Genomic DNA, 20,764 nt, shown 5'->3' with positions numbered 1-20,764 from the left:
CGATCTGGCAATCTTACATAGTGTGGTTATAGCAGATAAAGGACCGCAAAGCAGAGGCATAAGTGCCTTTCACCCAGTTACGACTTGATGAACCACTGAAACGATTTTGGAAACATTATTTTAAGGTAAATTTTTTTACATAGTGTTGCTTTAAACTAAGACGACATCAAGAGACAAACAGTTAATTACAGACATAACAGGGTAAGATAATTAAAACACAGGCAAATTTAAATAGGTGAGTTTTGAATATTGTAATTGAAGAGGCATTTATATGTCAGGTGGCAGTTGGTTCCACAGCTGAGGGCCAGCAATAGAAAAGGCTCTGTCACCTTTTTGCTTAAGCCAGGACCGTGGGACATGGAGGAGACATTGGCTGGAAGATCTGAGGGACCTAGGGGCTACATGGGGATGGATGATACCAGCTATGTAGCTGGAGGCCAGGGCGTGAAGAGCTTTAAAAACCATCAGCAGTATTTTAAATTGTATCCTAGACTGGACTGGAAGCCAGTGCAAGGAGGCTAGAACAGGCCTAATGTGTTCATGCCTTTTTGTGTTTGTGAGCAGTCTAGCCACTACATTATGGACTATCTGAAGCCGTGCCACCAGAGGAAGACCAAAGTAGAGAGAGTTACAATAGTCTAGGCGGGAGGTTATGAAGGCATGGATGACGTTTTCTAGATTATTGTATGACAAAACAGACTTGAGTTTGGAAATTATTCTTAATTGATAAAAATTAGTCTTTACAACAGATGATATTTGTTTGTCCTGGTTAAGATGGGAGTCTAAAATAACACCCAGGTTACGTGCATGGGATTTAACATAGGGGGCAAGGGGGCCGAGGTTGGCAGGGATGGAATTTTTAGATTTTGAAGGGCCAAAGACAATAACTTCATTTAACTGAAGGGAATTGTTAGCCATCCAGATTTTAATTTCTTTCAAAAGTCTAAAAGAGGCTGCATGGAGTTGCCGGATTTAAGTGGGATGTACAGTTGGTAGTCATCTGCATAGAAATGGAATGAAATGTTTAATTTTCTGATGATGTTACCTAGGGGGAGCATGCAAAGGCAGAAAAGTACTGGACCCAGAATGGATCCCTGGGGACACCATAAGACACAGGGATGAAGAGTACTGGCATATGGATACTGAAAAAGATCATTGGTGGAGGTAGGAGTGAAACCAGTTAAGAGCTATACCCTTAATGCCAACCCATTGTTCGAGACGCTCTAGTAATTTACCATGGTCTACAGTGTCAAATGCAGCACTAAGATCCAACAGGACCAGAATGGCATTATCACCTGAGTCAAGAATGAGCAGCAGGTCATTTGTCACCTTTAACAGGGCTGTCTCAGTGCTGTGACGGGCTTTGAACCCAGATTGAAATGGCTCTAGGATCTCTGTTGAGTTGAGGTATGGAAGCAGCTGCATTAAAACCACCTCCTCCAAAATTTTAGAGATAAATGGCAGTTTAGAGATAGGCCGGAAATTATTAGGACATTTTGGATCCAGATTATGTTTCTTTAGCATAGGCTGGACAGCTGCATGCTTGAAACATGTAGGAACAGTGCTGGTGGCAAGGCAAGAATAAATTAAATGGAGGGACCAATAGCGTCAAAAGCATCTTTGATAATCTGTGAAGGGATAGGATCATGTGTCCCATAGTTCAGTGTAGGACACTGCTTGGAATTGGTCAAAAGTAGCTATAGCAATGGGGAAATGTGGTGCTGTGTCAGATACAACGGGAGTGAACGGTGTTCTGATGTGGTCATTTTTCTCAGTGAAAAACTTCAAGAACTCTTCACAGCTATTGGTGGATGCCTCGACCTCTGAAGAGACTTGGGGGTTAACAATTGAGTTTATGGTATTAAATACAATTCTAGGGTGATGGGAATGTTTGCTTATAATGTCAGAGAAATACTTAGCCCTTAGGCCAGGGAATTTCTGAATATTTCTAGAGAGACTAGGAAGTGATCCTTTTTCCACTTACGCTCAGATCTTCCACAAACTTGCCTGAGATGGCGGGTGGGATCATCAAGCCACTGTTGAGATTTAAAATTAGGGCATCTGAGTTTAAGAGAGGCCACAGTTTCAGGGATAGCTGAGCAAGATGTGTTGAAGGAGGATATTAGCTCATCAGGGCTCAAGAGGTGATCATGGGCAGCGATAGAGGCTGAGGTGATATCATTTCCCAAGTAACATACAGAGAACTTATTTGCAGTAAAAGGGTTAATATGACGAGAGTAGTGGCCAGAGGTTCTGGCTGTATACAGTGAGTTAAACAGTTTAACACTGAACACAGTAGGCACATGGTCAGAGAAAAATGCATCCTCAATGCTTATGTTATTAATGGAAAACCCATTAGATAAAATCAGATCAAGGGTGTGCCCATGCACATGGGTCGCCTGATTTATGTGCTGAAGGAGGCCGAATGACTCCATTACATGGCAAAACTCACTAACCTAGGGTTTACCTGGGCAACATACATGAATATTAAAATCACCCAAAATCAACAAACGGTCATAGGAAGTTGCATAATGAAACAGAAAGTCTGAGAATTCTTTTATGAAATGTTTATCTGGTTTGGGAGACCTGTAAACAAGTGCGCACATCACTGGTGTGGTAGCAGATTCTACTTTTATGCATTGTACTTCAAAGGAAGAAAGCTCCCAGCAGAAAGTGTTTGTACCTTAAGCCGATTTTTAAAGATCAAAGCCTCTCCGCCTCCTCTTCCCGAACTCCTCGGAATGCTTATGAATGAACAGTTTGTGGGGCAAAGTTTGCCAAAAACAGATGACTCACCAGCACTGGAGCCAATCCATGTCTCCGTTAAAAACAACATGTCCAGATCTCACTGGGTAAAAAAGTCATTTAAAATGAAGGTCTGGCTTGACACGGACCAGCAGTTCAGTAGCGCCATCTTAGCCGCAAGGTAATCCAAAGGCTGTGGAAGTTGAGAGCATTGCAATGGGCGAATGTTCCGGAAGTTCACCCCGCCGTGCAGTCTTGGTGGAGCTGCAGGGCAATCAGGCGTCGTTGACTGAGCTGAAAAAAAAAATGGAGAGATAACAGGAGTATCTCAGGTCCCATGATCGACGAGCCAGGTAGAGGCCTCTGCTTGCTGCAAAGTCGATAGAGGGCCGGCGAGGTGATGGTTGCACACAGGAGACACTCACAAATCCCCTGATCCGCACTCGAACACCACCGCGATTTCCTCACTTCCTCTGCGCCGCTTCTTGCGGTGGAAAATGCAGCGGGAGAGCTGCCGAATGCAGTCCGCGGGAGAGTTGATGAACGTCAGGTGGCATCTGGAGTGAGGGCCAAGGCGTCCAGTGGATTGTAGCTCTAAAGAGTTTTGGATATGTAGCAGTATAGAGCTATCATAAGTCCTTAGGGCATCGGCGTAGTGCCAGAGCGGCAACAGGAGGAACGTTATTAACTGTTTCATTTCAAATAAGCGTTTCTGTTTAGAGCAATTAAACTTGATTTCGTTTTTGTTTATGTTCCTGTTCAAATTTAGTTATTTACCTTTTCTTTTTTTTAGCGCAATTTTCCCCCGGAAATTGCACTTGTTAACTCATGATTTCTGTTCTGTGCGTCTGTGCGCACCAATCTTGCACTTCTATCTACTCCTCAACCAGACCACCTAGAGACTTCGGGTTTTCGGCATTATGTTAAGGAAGGTCTAATCTCGGGAACGCACAAAAAAAATCCAGGAAAAGATTTACTATCTCTTAGTGTTGTGATCCCATGAGGTGAGAAAATTGCGCTAAAACACTCACCGAGTTTTTATTACTTGTTTTTCGTCCCTTGAACCAGTTCGGATCCCTGATTTCTAATAATAATAATTATTTTACTTTAATGTGTAGATTTCAAGTAATTCGCAGTATTTAAGTTTTAGTGCAGTTGCAGGAATAACTTTTGATATCACAGTTGAAATGAGTTAGTTTATGCTGAAAAAGTTGACGTGTTCTGCCCTAATGGTCATTTATTAATTGTGCATTGCCTATACAGATAGTCAATACTATCGCGGTTTCCTTTAACAGACCTGGCACTTATGCAGTGAATGAATGAAGCAGAAATGTCTTCTTTTTCCTTTTCTTTCTTTCTTTCTTGTCCTGCATGCTTTTCAAAACTCTGCTGGGTTAATATAGCTAAAGGGGGCATCCACTGCCTCGACATGTCATTATTTCAACCCCCACATCCTTTAACTGGAAAGAAGCTCAAACAGCATCTCATACTAGCTTGCTCTGTTTAGCACTCATAGTTATCTCATTTAGTTAAGAGATAAAACCCTGTATCAGGAGAGAGGCTGTGACTCCTCAAACAATGACGGTAAAAACATAATAGTTATAATAGTGAAAAATAAATGACAAACTATTTGTCATCATTAATGCCATTTCATTACCTTACTGCACAACACTATATTAGATGACTCACACTTTGTCAAACTAGTTTGAGCACAAATTAAAGAAACAGTCAATTGTACTACATAAAAATCTTCCCAAATACATCTATATCTTGTAGATCTGCATGCTTTCAGAGCACAGCTGGGTGTTTTTCGTGTTTTAGTGCTGTATTGAGGTAAATGAATGCAGAAGAAGCTGACGAGAGCAGCGTGTTCCTGCCGTACAGCGAGTCTTTGATGAGTGAATGGGAGAGTTATGTAACATCTTTAGCACACATGCCTGAGTGTGTGACTGCCAGAAGACGATGCAAAGAGATGTGAGAGGAGAAACATTGCTGCTCAGATTGGCATTGGGTCACTTTCCTTATTAGAACTGTTCAGTAGAGCAGCACTAACTAGCCTGCTGAAAAGAGAGCGTCTCTTAAAGCAGGGTCAGCATTTATCTACTGTTAAATGATCAGCTGATATTCTGACATTAAACATCATGTACGTATTAATTAATTCATTCATTGGTTTGGGAAAAAAAACTGAATTATATGCAATAAGATCAGAGACATGCTGCCATCTTTGCTCATGGGCACTGTGTTGATCACCTGAGCCATGTAACTTTTCACTCCAGAGCTACAGGAAAATGGCATCCTGACAATAGTGAACCCAGTGAAGATGCCTTGCTTTGTGCCCAGCTGGCTGATGATGCTAACCCTATTGTAACTATAGGCATAAATAAATCTCAATCAATACAGCTTGCATTTATCACAACTGACTAATGGCACCACAAGGTTGTGCACAGTTCCACTTGCACGAATCCTGTCAAAGGCAGAAGAATCAGTGAAAAGGCAATTCAATGCTTTTAAGAGCTCACCAAAAATGTATTGAATATAATACATAAGGAATTGCCGTTTTTATTTTATTTTATATATTGAAAAATATGTGACAATTTACTTACTTTCACTCATTTGAGTTGTGTTTCTGCTAAACATAGTATTTGAGTTGATTTTAAGGGGAAAGTTGTGTTGGTCTAATTGGTGTTATTGGTCTAATAGTCTAATTGGTCAAACACAGTTTAAAATACTCAACATTCTGATGCAAATAAATAATAAATGTAAAATTTTGTTTTAATTGAAAAATTTTACAGGGGAAACTGATTGCCTTAAATTTCTCAAGCATGATTTACTCAAAGTTGTAAGTTGTTAATACAAAGATATACAAAAGAGCGTTAGGACAACGATAGACCATTTCGCTTGAAGTTACCATTATGGTGATTAGTGTTTGCTTTAGTTGGGCTCTTGACGCTTGACTTTCTAACATTTGTTTACTCTGGCTGCTGTAACTGTGTGTTTAGGCACATTTGCTGTGGCAAAGAAAGCCAAGGAAATTTCTGGGGAAATTTATGATCTATTGGTTATTTAGCGATGATGACATCATCATGTCAGATCTCATCCCAAGTGTTATCACTGATCACCTTTAATCATTAAGCAGATACTTTTTTATATATATTTATGGATTATCTTTCATCATATATGTACTCTCTTTCTCTTTCACTATGTACTAATGCTTTTATGGAAATACTCATTAGTTTCAAACTTATTTCTGTCATTCTCTATATCCTAGTTTTTTTTTATTTTTATTTTTTTATTTATTTATACCTTTCTCGATCTAAGAGCAGCATTTGATACTGTCTCACACAATATTCTCCTAGATAGTTATCTTATCAGCACTATACTACACTATTTATACAGCTTAAGCCATTCCAAAAAAGCTCTTCCAAGTTACTGCTGATGTCCCACAAGGCTCTGTCTTGGGCCCTCTTTTATTTATCATTCATCTTATACCTCCGCTCCCCTTTCCAACTATAGTTCCCATTCATTCATACACGTTAGACGTTATGTCGATACTGACGTATTAGGGTCTCGCCTGGGAGCCCAGTCACCTCCAAGTGGTAACAAACCAAAGAACATTAACCAGTGAGATTTGCATGCCGAGTCACACCTACCCGGACATACACTGTAAAACCTAACAGTAATATTAACTAAATACAATTGAGTTCACAGCACTCAAATATTACCGAAACTTGAATGACTGAAACAGAACTCAAACTGAATGAGTTATAGAACATTTCTAGATCCCAGAATGATAATTGTATAATTAAGTGATTAATTGAGTGATGATTGAGCATTAGTGATGAGCACCTGCTGTTAACAAGCAGAATCACTGAAGGAAAGAGAAACACAAGAACTACAACTGACTTCCAGCCACAGCAAAATCAACTGGAGATAAAAGAAGACATTAAATGGGGTATATAGGACCGACATTACTCACTTCATTTATGTTTTGCTTCGGAGTCGAGCGGTTGTCAATCATCTTTTTCAAGATGTCTTTTCTTCCGTGTGTTTCTGGATGTGGTCGTTTCCTGACCTTATCTGACAGCCATGATCCACCATGATTGCCTGGGCAAACAGCATGTTGAGAGTGTGTTTGTGGATGGTGGATGCCCTCACTGCGAGGACATGTCCATGTTGGCATTGCGGTCGCGACTCTCCTTCTTCACGGAGGCATGAATCCCCTCTACTGCTACCCAGCCCCCCGCCGCTTCTCTCCGTAGGTAACATGTTTAAGTACCTGCAGCATCATACACTCATGTGTAAATGTGTTTTCATGAGGTTTTCAAAAATAAAGCTCTCTTGAGGAAAGTGTACCCCTGTGAAAATATATTCATAATTTATAATATTTATATTCAAGTTCATAGATTTGATATTTATATTGTAGTTGAAAACAGCCCTGTGAGAAATTCATAGTAAAGTTCATAAAAAGTAAAAAAGTTCATAGAATTAAAATTGATGGAGAAGGTCAGACTATTTCCTTCAGAAAGACCGTTGGTTTGCTAGCTCATTTAAAATATCCTAAACTTTTTTGACCCTGCCTCTTAAAAGAACCGGAATCGAGAACCGTTAGGAACCGGAATCGAAACAAGGAACCGGAATCGGAATCGGAATCGTTCAAATTCAAACGATACCCAACCCTAGTCCTGACACATGTTGTGTAACTCCAATAGAGCTCAGAATGTCTCTAAATGCCAATCCCAATGCATCTTTTTCATTATCTACATGTATATTAAAATCACCAACAATTATGACTTTATCTGCAGCTTTATCGTTATCGTTCTTGGTGTGAACGGCCTTTACTCAGTATTTTCATATACGTAATATCAACCATTTTCTTCCTGCCCTTTCAATGAAGAGCACTGTCATTATTCTACACTCTTTAGTAACATCACGCATTGATTATTGTAATGCTCTGCTCTGGTATTCCATCTAAGGTTCTTCTCTAAGCAACTTCAGTTAGTGCAAAACTCAGCTGCATGTATTATACCCTGAACTCCTTCAACTGAACACATCTCCACTCTTCTTTCACATCTGGTTTCTGGCTAAATACCGATTTGATTTTAAGATTTTGCTATAAACGACTCAATATTTATCTGATCACCTCCACAAATACATTCCTATTTGTGCGCTTAGCTCTTCCTCAGCACTCACTCTTGTTCTGCTTCATCTGCGTGTCTTCCATGGGTTCTCAAGCTTTATGCAGCTCCACATTTATGGAAGTCGCTTCCACAGGACATTCGAAATAGTGACAGTTTTCCAGTTTTTAAATCTAGTCTTATAAATATAATTGCTTAAAAGACATTCTGAAAAGGTGGGTTTTATGTTCCCAGCTGTATGTTGTACTGTATTATGTGTTTTATATGTTGTAAGTCCTTGTCCTTGAGTGTCATGCCTATAAATAAAATATATTATTATTTATTATAAATGTTTTTTTTTTTGTTTTTTTGTTTTTTATGAATTCCAAAAAATGACATTTACTCACCCTTGTGTTGTATGCACACACACACACACACACACACAGAAGAAAGGCAGGCTGGGTCACTCAAGGACATTCTCAGCGTCGTCCCTAAGCCCCTCCTCCTGCACTGCTCTGCGCTGCTGTGGGTCGCTGTCCTGTGGAAGAGGAGCCTTCAGGCCAGTCTGAGGTCCTGAGCACTTCATTAAGAATATCTCTTTATTTAGCCGTTCAGCTTTTTATTCTTTTTGTAGCCTCTCTCAGATCTATTCTGTCCCTGTCTCTGAGCTCTGTTTGCACTTCTTTTGATCTTATGGTTTAGTTTCTACTCTGATTGGACATGATTTGGAAAGGCACACACCTGTCCATATAAGGTCTATTAGATGAAAATGCACATCAATTGAATTTCATCCAGATTTTTCTTTTCTTTTTGCTGTGTCATTATAGGGTATGAATTGTCGAATGATGTGAAAAACAAAATAATTGAATGCATTTTACCATAAGGCTACAACATAAAATGTGATAAAATGAAGTGAATAATTTCTGAATTAATTGTGTATAAGTATATCAAATTGAAAGGGAGAATTATGAATCAATATATAGTCCAAAAAAATCCGATCGCTGCATCTATAGATCAATGACTGCACAATATTGTATAGTGAGGATGAGCGATAGGAGAGACGCCGGCTGAAACCCAGCCTGACGCTGAGACGGCCTGACAGGTTCTGTTTGTGTGCTTGCTCAGACTGTGATCTGGACTGACCGTGTTGTCTCGCAGAGGTCATGCCATTGCCAGCAGTGCCGCTGACACAATGAATGAAGCTCCGGTTCCTCATCAGGTCAGTCTTCTGCGAGAACCTCTCGACGCTTCCCTGCACACACCAATGCATAAGGTTTGTGAACCTTTAGTCTTCAGTGATGGTGACCAGCGCTAGATGTGGAGATGATGTGTTCAGTAATAGGGCATGGAGTGCTGTCAGCCGTAGGAGTCGGATCTTGCCAGCATGACTCAAGTTTTCCTGCAGGCCACAATCCCACATTTGTGCATGTACTACACTTCCTTATAGGATCTATTTTAGATGTGCTTTCCCTTAGGATGCGGACACATCCTCTTCAGAACGCTGGATAATGCTGAAATAATCTACAAGCAATTATGCAAATCCAGTGGCGTCTCACCCTAGAAACGCTGAGATGGTAAAGCTGTACATTCACAACCATAGATGATGCATCATTCTTTTACAGAAATCAGTGTGCTCTCCTCTCATCTCATGTTTTTTTCATTGTTTTGCCACCCTTCTCTCTCTCTCTCTCTCTCTCTCTCTCTCTCTCTCTACATGACCTGAATATTAAATGTTTTGTCTTGATATTACACCGTATAAAGGCATGGGCCTGAATCTCCACTTGAAGCGTGTCTCTCCATGCCCTTGACAGATATGTGCCGAAGCCTGTCCTCTGCACGCCTGTAAGTGAGAAAACCAGCTCGTCTGCTGGGAAATCAGCTCTGATCTGTCCTGATGCTGGAGAGCCTGAGCTCATTTGCTCCCTTGAGTTTTGGGGAAGAAAACAAAGTGGTGGATGGGAAGGTTAGATTTTTATATATATATTCAAAAATATATTCATATTTTAATGTTTTAATTTTTAGAATATTTAATAGTAACGGTGACAAAGCTTTTCTTACAGCTAAGCTTTTCTTTTCATCAATAATAGCTATATAGCTAAGAATAGTGATAATGAATGAGAATACATCTATATGTTGCAGAAAGACTCAATGCTAGGTCTACACTGACCTCTGCTGGCTCATTCAGACACTAGGCTGAACTGCGTAATCTAGTGAAGTCTCATTTCTTGTTTGTCCTGTAACCCCTGTACAATGGCTAGATGGCGCCTTTCTGTCATTTTGACAAATACAAAATCATCTAGTCAATTGTGCCTCCTTATAATATTCCTATTTTTTCCTTCTTGCAACTGTATTGTTTTCGTTTGTTTGAAAAGGGTTTACTTGCTTCTTAGTTACTGAAACCAGATCATCCAGATAATATATTAATTATATTTGAAAGCTAAACATTAAATGTATCAGAAAGTATAAAATAAGCCATACTTGAAAACATCAATGCATTAGGCTATTACTTAGAAAACAGACTTTCTTCTACTCGCCTGTCTTTTGCTGATCGTGATGGTCTTCTAGTCGAGTCACTCACACACTCACACTGTGTGGATTTTGCTCTCGGCCTGGTTAGTTTTGTTGTGACCTAAATTAGGAAATGTTCCTACGGTCGCTTCTAGCTGTTTCTTTCTGTTCTCAGTTTGTGGTCTTGCAACCTTTTTCTCCGCCTCTTCAGTCCCAGGAGGATGAGAATTGCTTCCACAAAAAAAGCAGCAAAAGCATAACATTAATAACATGAAATGTATCTTGAGCAGCAAATCAGCACATTAAAATGATTTCTGAAGGATCATGAGACATCGACAGATTAAAGACTAAAAAAAATCAGCTTTGATAAATTACATTTTAAAATAAAGTCAAATAGAAAACAGTTCTTTAAAATGTAATACTATTTTACAATATCACTGTTTTTACTGTAATTGTAATAATGCCATGTTTGCTCAGCACTACGAGGTACAGACGAGACGAGAGACAGTTTTACATAATCTTCCATTTAAAAACAAAATGACAGTGAATAATTGATCTGCACATTGACCTGAACATGAACATCCAGATTAAATAATAGCTAGAGTAATAAAACAGCTCAATATAGTTGCAGCTGAGTAATTCACTGAACTCATTAAATCTGTATCATCACAAATCCAGTATATAAAAGTTTAAAGGTCTCATATGTCATAAATGTGCTTATGCCACATATTTCACCTGTTTAACGAAGCACAGCTGGCAAATAAGAAGCTTCATTCATAATAATTCTAATCAGTGATGCCCTTGAATGTAAACTTGACTAAATTTAAAATGTTATTACAATACAAAGTGCAATTATTATATGAATGATATCTCCATGAGAGGCCAATGAAACAGAAGGTCATTATCCTGTAAGAGGGTTTTGATGGGATTGACGCTACATCTAAATAGTGATACATGTGGTGCAGGAAAATGTTCAAGAAAAATGATTGTTTGCTTTGAGGTGATTTTATTCATATATAATACATATACAAATATTTTTAAGGAAAAAGAAAGTTACAAACTTATAAATCAATCTCACATTCACAGTAATTTTTCTATTTTTTGGCAAAGCCACTCTGTCATTTCAAAATCAGTTATATATATATATATATATATTCCATATTAATGTAGATCTACCCATGTCAAATAGGCAATTTATGAGACTTTGTTCAATCCAACACTAAAGAACCAGTTTAGCAAAGTAGGATGGCTCAACACTTATTACATCTGTTTTATATAACATTTAAATGAACAACTGACGGTTACATTACAAGGAAAAGAGATGAGCATACACAACAGTTAATGACAGATAATGACTATTTGCTATGAGAAACTATATATTTATTCATCACACACAGTGTAATGAGCGTCATATTTTACATTATTTGTATTATTTTTTATACATTAAAAACAATTGTTCACAAAAGGAAAAAAGAAAGACAAGAGATGAGGAAATGAAATTATTTAGTGTGTATCCTGCATTGACACCACACACACACACCTTTTTTTGAAAATAGCTCGTTACTAAAAGTCAACAAATATTAATAGAAAAAGTCAAAATTAAAATGCTCCTGGATTAATAACCCAGTACTCTCAGCAGTGTTGACTAGAGTTTATGTCATTTAATGCCAGCATGATAAAGCATGAAGTATAGTATACACTTTTAATTCAAATATATAAAAACACTTTGCTAGGTTTAATTTAGTTGATCATTGCAGGAATGTGTCATGGCAGTGAAACTCGATCAAGCCAGCCGCGAACACACTCCTGGCACTTTAAAAATACAGAACACACTGTCCCAGCTGTTGCTTAGTGAAGAGTGTAAAGAAAAAAAAGAAAAAACACATCCGATACCAACTATTCGAGTTCATGCATTAAAGAATTTAGATTTTTTTAACATTATTTTATGACAATTTATCAGATCTTAATCCAACTGTAAGCATTTATGGTGGTAGCATTTGTTGTAATTTTGTACTTATTTTTTGGGAGAATTTCATGAAAACAGTGTTCCGTTTCTGGTCTTGGGTTCATTTTGTTTATGCAAAACAAATAAAATAAAATAAAAATCTATTGATTGTGGAGTTTCCAAACTAGTTAAAATTAGTTAAAAGCCCTTGAACTTTTGTTTAATAGACACCAAATTCAGCTCAACAACTCAGACATGAAACACCTCAACAAATGACGCTTCCTGAAAACCCAGACACTCTAATGTTAATAAAATTAGAATTAAGCGTTTCTTTGGTTGGCCATCATCTTCAAAGCTTACATTTATAGTAGAGGTGTAGTCAAGACCAGACCATCCAAGACCCAGACCAAGACTAGACCCTTCAAGACCAGATCCAGAACAAGACCTATCCTCGAGACCCAGACCAAGACTAGACCCTTCAAGACCAGATCCAGAACAAGACCTATCCTCGAGACCCAGACCAAGACTAGACCCTTCAAGACCAGGGGTCTCATTTATAAAACTGTGCGTAGGATCCTTACTAAAAGTGTACGTGCGCCTGAAAGCCAAAAATTACGCACGCAAAAAAATATTCAGACTTATAAAACCGTTCGTACGCCAGAACCTGCGCAGAATTCACTTTATAAATCCCAGTCAGCGGAAGATTGTGCGCACATGCGTCTCCTCCCCGAAATAACCATATATGGAGCTTACAACGCCCAGTTTTACTATGCAGATCCTCATCTGCATATCATTTGCATATGATTATTCATCCACGTGATAACGTTTAACGGTACAAGACACATTACATGAATAAAAATCATGTACTTGCCTATCCTTGCCTTGTTTTAGAATACACATCAAATAGTGTAAAATACATTTCATCTTTTCCACTGGCCGAATTGTATTTTTAATTGATTTATATTTTTAATGGAAACAGATTGGGCATTATTTGCACGGAACTATTTTCTCAGACAATCTTGTATTATCTTGATAAGCAATTATCTCTGTGGTTAAAACATTAAAACACAGCACGCCACAGGAGAAGTGTTCAAAACATTGCATCCACAACAAATATTTCTATTGATTGAATTTGAATAAAAAATGTTGTAACTTCTCAGTAATGATTTCATGTTTAAGTGTTCTCCATTAATTTGAATGGCATATTTAATCTAAATGTTTATATCAGAAGTAAAACATAGTTTAAATCATTATTTTATTTATTTAAACTGTTATTTACGTCAGTTTCACTAAACGGCTCAACGCGCTCGCTGGCGCGGACATTTAAGAAGGGATGGATATTTGTTTCATGTAACAGCTTGGTGAGTGAAATTATATTTGTATTATCTTTCTGTATATGTTTAATTTTTGACCAAAAAGACATTTAACTCCAGCTCACCATCGGTGTCGCCAAACTGCTCCATCTCCAAAACGTTCGTACGCATGGGTCAGAGTTTGCGTGCAGGTGCGCAAATTTTCCCGTCAAGTTTGTTTTTATAAATCACAACTTATGCGTCGGAAGTGGCGTACGCCTCTCTCAGGGCCTGTTTTGTGCGTACGCAACGGTTATAAATGAGGCCCCTGATCCAGAACAAGACCTATCCTCGAGACCCAGACCAAGACTAGACGCTTCAAGACCAGATCCAGAACAGAGATCTATCCTCGAGACCCAGACCAAGACTAGACCCTTCAAGACCAGATCCAGAACAAGACCTATCCTCGAGACCCAGACCAAGACTAGACCCTACAAGACCAGATCCAGAACAAGACCTATCCTCGAGACCCAGACCAAGACTAGACCCTACAAGACCAGATCCAGAACAGAGATCTATCCTCGAGACCCAGACCAAGACTAGACCCTTCAAGACCAGATCCAGAACAAGACCTATCCTCGAGACCCAGACCAAGACTAGACCCTTCAAGACCAGATCCAGAACAGAGATCTATCCTCGAGACCCAGACCAAGACTAGACCCTTCAAGACCAGATCCAGAACAGAGATCTATCCTCGAGACCCAGACCAAGACTAGACCCTTCAAGACCAGATCCAGAACAGAGATCTATCCTCGAGACCCAGACCAAGACTAGAACCTTCAAGACCAGATCCAGAACAAGACCTATCCTCGAGACCCAGAACAAGACTAGACCCTTCAAGACCAGATCCAGAACAGAGATCTATCCTCGAGACCCAGACCAAGACTAGACCCTTCAAGACCAGATCCAGAACAGAGATCTATCCTCGAGACCCAGACCAAGACTAGACCCTTCAAGACCAGATCCAGAACAAGACCTATCCTCGAGACCCAGACCAAGACTAGACCCTTCAGGACCAGATCCAGAACAAGACCTATCCTCGAGACCCAGACCAAGACTAGACCCTTCAGGACCAGATCCAGAACAAGACCTATCCTTGAGACCCAGACCAAGACTAGACCCTTCAAGACCAGATCCAGAACAGAGATCTATCCTCGAGACCCAGACCAAGACTAGACCCTTCAAGACCAGATCCAGAACAGAGATCTATCCTCGAGACCCAGACCAAGACTAGACCCTTCAAGACCAGATCCAGAACAGAGATCTATCCTCGAGACCCAGACCAAGACTAGACCCTTCAAGACCAGATCCAGAACAAGACCTATCCTCGAGACCCAGACCAAGACTAGACCCTTCAGGACCAGATCCAGAACAAGACCTATCCTCGAGACCCAGACCAAGACTAGAACCTTCAAGACCAGATCCAGAACAAGACCTATCCTCGAGACCCAGACCAAGACTAGACCCTTCAGGACCAGATCCAGAACAAGACCTATCCTCGAGACCCAGACCAAGACTAGAACCTTCAAGACCAGATCCAGAACAGAGATCTATCGAGACCCAGACCAAGACTAGACCCTTCAGGACCAGATCCAGAACAAGACCTATCCTCGAGACCCAGACCAAGACTAGAACCTTCAAGACCAGATCCAGAACAAGACCTATCCTCGAGACCCAGACCAAGACTAGACCCTTCAGGACCAGATCCAGAACAAGACCTATCCTTGAGACCCAGACCAAGACTAGACCCTTCAGGACCAGATCCAGTAATATTTAACAGTTGTTTTAACACCTTTTCATTTATTTGACTTTATTGAACAAGTGATAAGTCAATGATCAAACGATACCATTTTTTTCATGTCAGGTTTCCTCTGACACAACACAATGTCAGTCCATAGAGATTTTGCGATATTGTTTACATCCTCACGGCTTTCAGTTAGCAGTTCTGCTTAGTTATTCACACATTAGATAAAGAAACATGGAAAATATAAAGAGCATGACATGTTTTATATTAAAAAGAGTAATTTATTGCTCAATAAGCCGTATTGAAATGAATGCTGCAATGGTGTGGTTCTTGCCTACACCTCTGAAGTGATCCGACTGGAACAGTGTTCGTGTGAGTGAGCTTGAGTTGGTTTAACAGCGCCCCTCGTGGTTTGGTGCAGTCCCGTCGCGGCCCCTGGCTTTGATCCGAGTCCAGGCGTCCCCCAGTGCTTTAGTGAAGTGGTCGTCGACGGAGCCTGTGATGGACAGGTTAGAGACGGGCTCCTCGTAGATCTTGCCCAGACTGCGCCGGAAATGCTCCTCAATCACAGGGTCACACTCAGAGTCTGCTGAGGAACAGACAGATCACGTGATCAGAGGACCAAAAACACTGAATACATTGGGGATTTTCATGGGAGCCATTTCAAGAATCAATCATTCATCACCTACAAATGAATAAAGAGAAGCAGTTGTAATTTTATTGTAAGATTTATAACCACACCAGCTGGTAATGATGTGCTGCTCACTCAGACTCAGAACACACACTTGTGATCACGCATTCATTGCTACCGTTGGTCTTGCTGGTGGATCCAGATGTGCAGGCATTAGGACACATGTGGCAGCTCGACAGACTGCAGGGCCGGTTGCCGGCAGGGGCACAGGTGATTACAGATGGACGATTCTGTTTGGAAACATGTCGGAAATATTACAATTCTACATGCTAATGCATATGCACACATTCAACAACACAGCCTATAACAGTGGAGTCACTTCTGTAGAGTCAACAGCCTTTCCACCGTCAGGCCGAACGGTTCCGGTTATATTTACACTTGAGCCTGGCTCCGGTTTCTCTGTATCTGGCCTAGTTAATAATAAAATTAAAAGAAATATCTGATCATCCTCCATAACGCAGTCGCTATTTACATCTCATACTCATTTGTATTAGATTGCAAAGAGCTCTGTTCTCAGTCCCACAGTGAACCATATCCGTAGCGGCTGGGCCGGATCGGCACCGAATGGAACAATTACGGGTCAATGACACGACGTGCATATTTCTGAGTCCAACTATATTATTTAAAAAAAAAATTTTTTTTAATCTTAAACCCCCAAAATGTCAGGTGGCAAAACCGTCCGCACACATGAACAGACTAAGAATGTAGTGTTTTAATAATAAGAAATTCAAAATAAAATACTATGGCATCATTTTTTTTTTTTTTTAACCTTTTATTTAAACAAACTGTATAAATACCAGTAGTTTTAAAACTGTTGAGATCATTTGAAAACTTTTGTAAAGTCAAGTCACCTTTATTTCTATAGCGCTTTATATAATACAAAGTGTTCATTTCAGCTGTACAGCAGCTCTAAAAGAAAACAGTGTCATTGTTCAGCCGAAGTCTGTTGATTCAGTTCTGTTGTACAGATCAGCAATTAATAATTTCATCTATAAAGCAGTTCTGCAGAAAATGGTGATGTCATCCAATAGTATCAGTGCAGTCAAATCAATAATGCTGTTGAATATTAAGTGTAACCTAACTTGGGGGAAAAAACCTCGGGAGAAACTCAGGTTTTAGTCTGGGAATGTGTATATTGTCAAATGTCAGGGTGGCACAACTGCAAACATGGGTCTTTTATTATGAAGTGACAAGTAATAATAGTAAGCATGATAACGCATCATCCAGAAGAGCCCAACTGATCCCTGTGCCAGAGAGAAAAGGCATCTCTCACAAATGCTGATAAAAACAGCTACTTTCAAGTACGGGTAGGTTGGTACACTTTCCATGTCAGGTGGTACAACAAATATAAAATGAGGGAAATGCTATTTTATCATAGATTTCTTTATTGCATTAAAAAAGTCTGTGTGTGATCTTGGTAGCATAGGCCTCTGAGTAGAAGCCTGTTCAGTGTAAAAACAGCTGCAAAAGTCAGGTGGTGCAACTGCAATGAATGGCCCTATATGAAATAAAAACATAATTTAAGCTAAATAAATGATACATTTACATCAAGCTTTGTCTATTACTAATCTATTTTTTTTTTTGTATTATTATTATGTCTAAAATGTTATTTTTCAGGTAAAGATGTTTTCAATTATTTTCATGATGATATTTAAAAAAATAATAATTTTAGATGCCACTATCATATCAACTAAAGAAACATCGGTCACACTTTATATTAGGTGTCTTTTACTACTATTGGTGATGTCACTTAGTTATGTAAGACTACGAGTCTGCGCTCATACGCATTCGTTTACTACAGTGAACTCGAGCGAACGCAACATGCCTATAAATTACATAATCTATCATGTTTTTTGTCCGATTTTCATTCTAAGGATGTTAATCTTGATAATACTGTATTATTACTTTGTCTTCTGGGTAAATTTCATCTTCATAAAACCAGAAACATTCACTGTAATCACAATTTTAGTATGTGCTCCTCTGATATAAAGTCCCGTTTTACTAAATGTCAAAACCTTTGAACACAAATGCTTCAAAAACATATATCATCCTTGAGTCGTTTGTAAGGAACCTTTCATTTTTCATGATGACAAAATGTTTGTTGTGTTGATTTGTGTGACTCTTTTAACCACTTGTGATGATGCCTGTATGTCCCTCTTATTTCTTACTGTTCTTATTGTATCTGTATCCTTTCATTTGCAAAAGAAAAGCCTATAGACGTGCATCACCGTTTTCACGGATTGGCGTTTTCGTAGTTTACAGAGATGACAAGGATGTCGTTCTGAAAAGCTTGCTCTTTGAAACCCGTTTTCAAAAGTTTGCGTTTTCAGGCCCCCGAAACGCTGTTGCCGTGTAAATGAACACCTAAACCGCATAAAGGTGTGTTTTCACTTGAAAGCTGAGTCTGACCTGCTGGGGTTTAGTGCTGGATCCAGGACTGAGGAGCGTAGGATCTGAGCTGTGTTTGCTCTTCTCCATGGGTGGATCAACCGCAAGAGTGGGGAGCGGTGGGAAAACACGACGGCTATGGAGAGCGCTCACAGACACGCGTCCAAATGAAGCATACTTCCACGACTGCGGATTCACAGCATCTCCATTTGGATTTCTCCTAAAAAAATCACAAGAAAAAAAACATGCTGTGCAAAAAATGTTCAATTATTTAACAATTCAATAGCAAAAAAACTGTCTGCGTTGTAAATAACGGAACTGCAGCAGACGTACAGATGCGACCTCATTTTGTTCATGTGTTCTTCATCAGAGTCTTCGTTTTCATGGTGTTTTCTCTTGGTCGGGCTCACGGGTTGACAGCCTGAGTTCAGCAAAACCCTCGATGCCCCTGAATCATCTGTCAATAAATTATATTCATATCCATATCAAACACCGTAAAGGCACAATCAGTCATATTAATCACATGTTTGTCAAATGTTTTGTGATTAGCCAATCGCCAATTCTACCACAAAACATTAGATCATCATCATGTTCTAATATGTAAGTCAGACAAAAAAAGTCAGTGAGCTTTAATTGTTCATATGCAAATATTTTATTGAAAATCTTATTTTTCAGTATACAGTAGGGTCAAGAGTTCAGCAGTAAAACTATTTACTATCAACAACATATTCATTTATTCTTAGACTAAAAATGCAACTCACACATGCAATGATATTTATTTTCTTTCTGCAAGTCACAAATATCAACTGTCCTGATTTAATAATGAAGAAAACTTTGATAAAAGGTTGAGATCCTTGGAAAGAAAACCTTCAAATGTCAGATAGGCCTAATTTGACTTTATGACACAGCAAGGTTTAGCTCAGGGCAGGCTGAACAATATAGAGATTAATTTATGAATTATTAATGTATTATTTGTAAATAATAATAATACAAAAAAATTAAATAAAAAAAAGTTTTACCCTGAAACATATTTTTCAAAACATTTTTAAAATAAGATATTAAGATTTGTACAATAACTTGTACTCGTGTATGGAAAATATGTTATTACTTTTACTTGACTTTTTACTAATCATGAAATTTATATTCTGAAAATGGCATTTAATTTTGCATATGAAACCAACATGAACACAAAGATTATATTTCAAAGAAACTGACATATTTTACTAACAGATGTATTTTCCTTAGTGCCTCCGATGATATTATTCCATAATCAAGTATTAAATATGTATTGTTTAGGAGTTGTGAATGTTGTTACTCACCCTCATATGGATTATAATGCAGCCTGCTGATGTTATTGTTCATTTTATTAACGAATCGATTAATCAAAATATGCATTTTACCAAAAACATGCACATTTAAAGCAGAATTATGATCGGTTACTCCAGCTCAGATAGAGCTGAATGTATCGGTCTTTCAGAAGGGGAAACATGAGCAATCTTACAATCACTGATAGTAAGATGTGAAAAAATATATATTGAAAAGTTTACGTTGTTTTTAGCATGCTGAGCTAGCTATGAGTTGTGACACCAATCTCAATGAACTGTTTATGATAGTTTGGCAGTCATCAAAGACGCCTGCTATTGGCCCGTCCTGACCAGCGCTGAGGAAAGCATCACGTGTCAGGTGACCACACCGTCTCTCTGCTCCTGCTGAAAGGGTAACCGTCTCGTGCGAAACTCTCGCGATAGTATGCATTGACGTCACTTTCCCGCCGGAACACGCCCCCCAGCAGGACTGAGTGCGAAAACGGGATTAAAACAAACGATTATAAAATAAAGGCAGTTGGACTTGATGTTTCTTACAACTCACAAAAGAAACAGTGGTCCATGGTCAATGACATCGGGTTTCCTGACATATGTACCTGATTTACACGCCTGGGAAATACATAAAGCAATTGACTGAACACTTTATGCTAGATAATATTGTGCATTAAAGTTATGTCGAAAAGATCGTATTTATGAGCTAGATGCACATAATAACATACGACTGGGAAGCTCTGGATTTTCTTTAAGCCTCGATGTTAATGAGTTGGGGGCGTGTCAGTGAGAAACATATTATAGTAGGTATAATAATGTATATAACAATATTTATAGGTATCTTATGTAGCCCCGCCCCTTTTCAGCGCTGCGCTCTTGTCTTTTGTCTTCCGGTTTGTATTTTCACTGCGATCTAACGTATTTATGAATGAATGGCTTGTTTCAAAATCTTCCTGGTCTA

At 39.0% G+C, this 20,764-nt stretch overlaps 1 protein-coding gene across 4 annotated transcripts; it reads right to left on the bottom strand.

The window, feature by feature from the left end:
* Positions 1-11,353: 11,353 nt before the first annotated feature.
* Positions 11,354-20,149, bottom strand: vgll4a (vestigial-like family member 4a). 4 transcript variants are annotated; one of them, XM_084098676.1, is made up of 6 exons: positions 19,807-20,149; positions 18,821-18,944; positions 18,509-18,707; positions 16,218-16,329; positions 14,442-15,994; positions 11,354-13,980 (listed from the first exon to the last, which is right to left on the bottom strand). In XM_084098676.1, exons 1-5 carry the CDS (start codon positions 19,880-19,882, stop codon positions 15,801-15,803), a joined length of 705 nt encoding a protein of 234 aa, XP_083954802.1. In that variant the 5' UTR covers positions 19,883-20,149; the 3' UTR covers positions 11,354-13,980; positions 14,442-15,800. The 4 variants fall into 4 exon arrangements, with proteins under 4 accessions (XP_083954802.1, XP_083954799.1, XP_083954801.1 ...); XM_084098673.1 differs by having other exon boundaries at positions 14,442-15,997; positions 16,194-16,329; positions 19,807-20,126; XM_084098675.1 differs by having other exon boundaries at positions 14,442-15,997; positions 19,807-20,126.
* Between the last annotated feature and the right edge of the window lie 615 nt (positions 20,150-20,764).

This window comes from Abramis brama, assembly GCF_963993115.1.
Source record: "Abramis brama genome assembly, chromosome: 22".
In the NCBI taxonomy this organism is placed as follows: domain Eukaryota; kingdom Metazoa; phylum Chordata; class Actinopteri; order Cypriniformes; family Leuciscidae; genus Abramis; species Abramis brama.
The sequence above is the reverse complement of the archived record's forward strand: the minus strand, read 5'-3'. Positions and strand labels throughout refer to the sequence as shown.

Excerpts from the sequence above, each read along its gene's own strand:
- vgll4a (XM_084098673.1), bottom strand. The coding sequence starts at position 19,882 with ATGCATATTTTGATTAATCGATTCGTTAATAAAATGAACAATAACATC. Across the intron at positions 18,945-19,806 it reads GCATTATAATCCATATGAGG|ATGATTCAGGGGCATCGAGG; the intron begins GTGAGTAACAAC and ends ATTTATTGACAG. Across the intron at positions 18,708-18,820 it reads AACAAAATGAGGTCGCATCT|GAGAAATCCAAATGGAGATG; the intron begins GTACGTCTGCTG and ends TGATTTTTTTAG.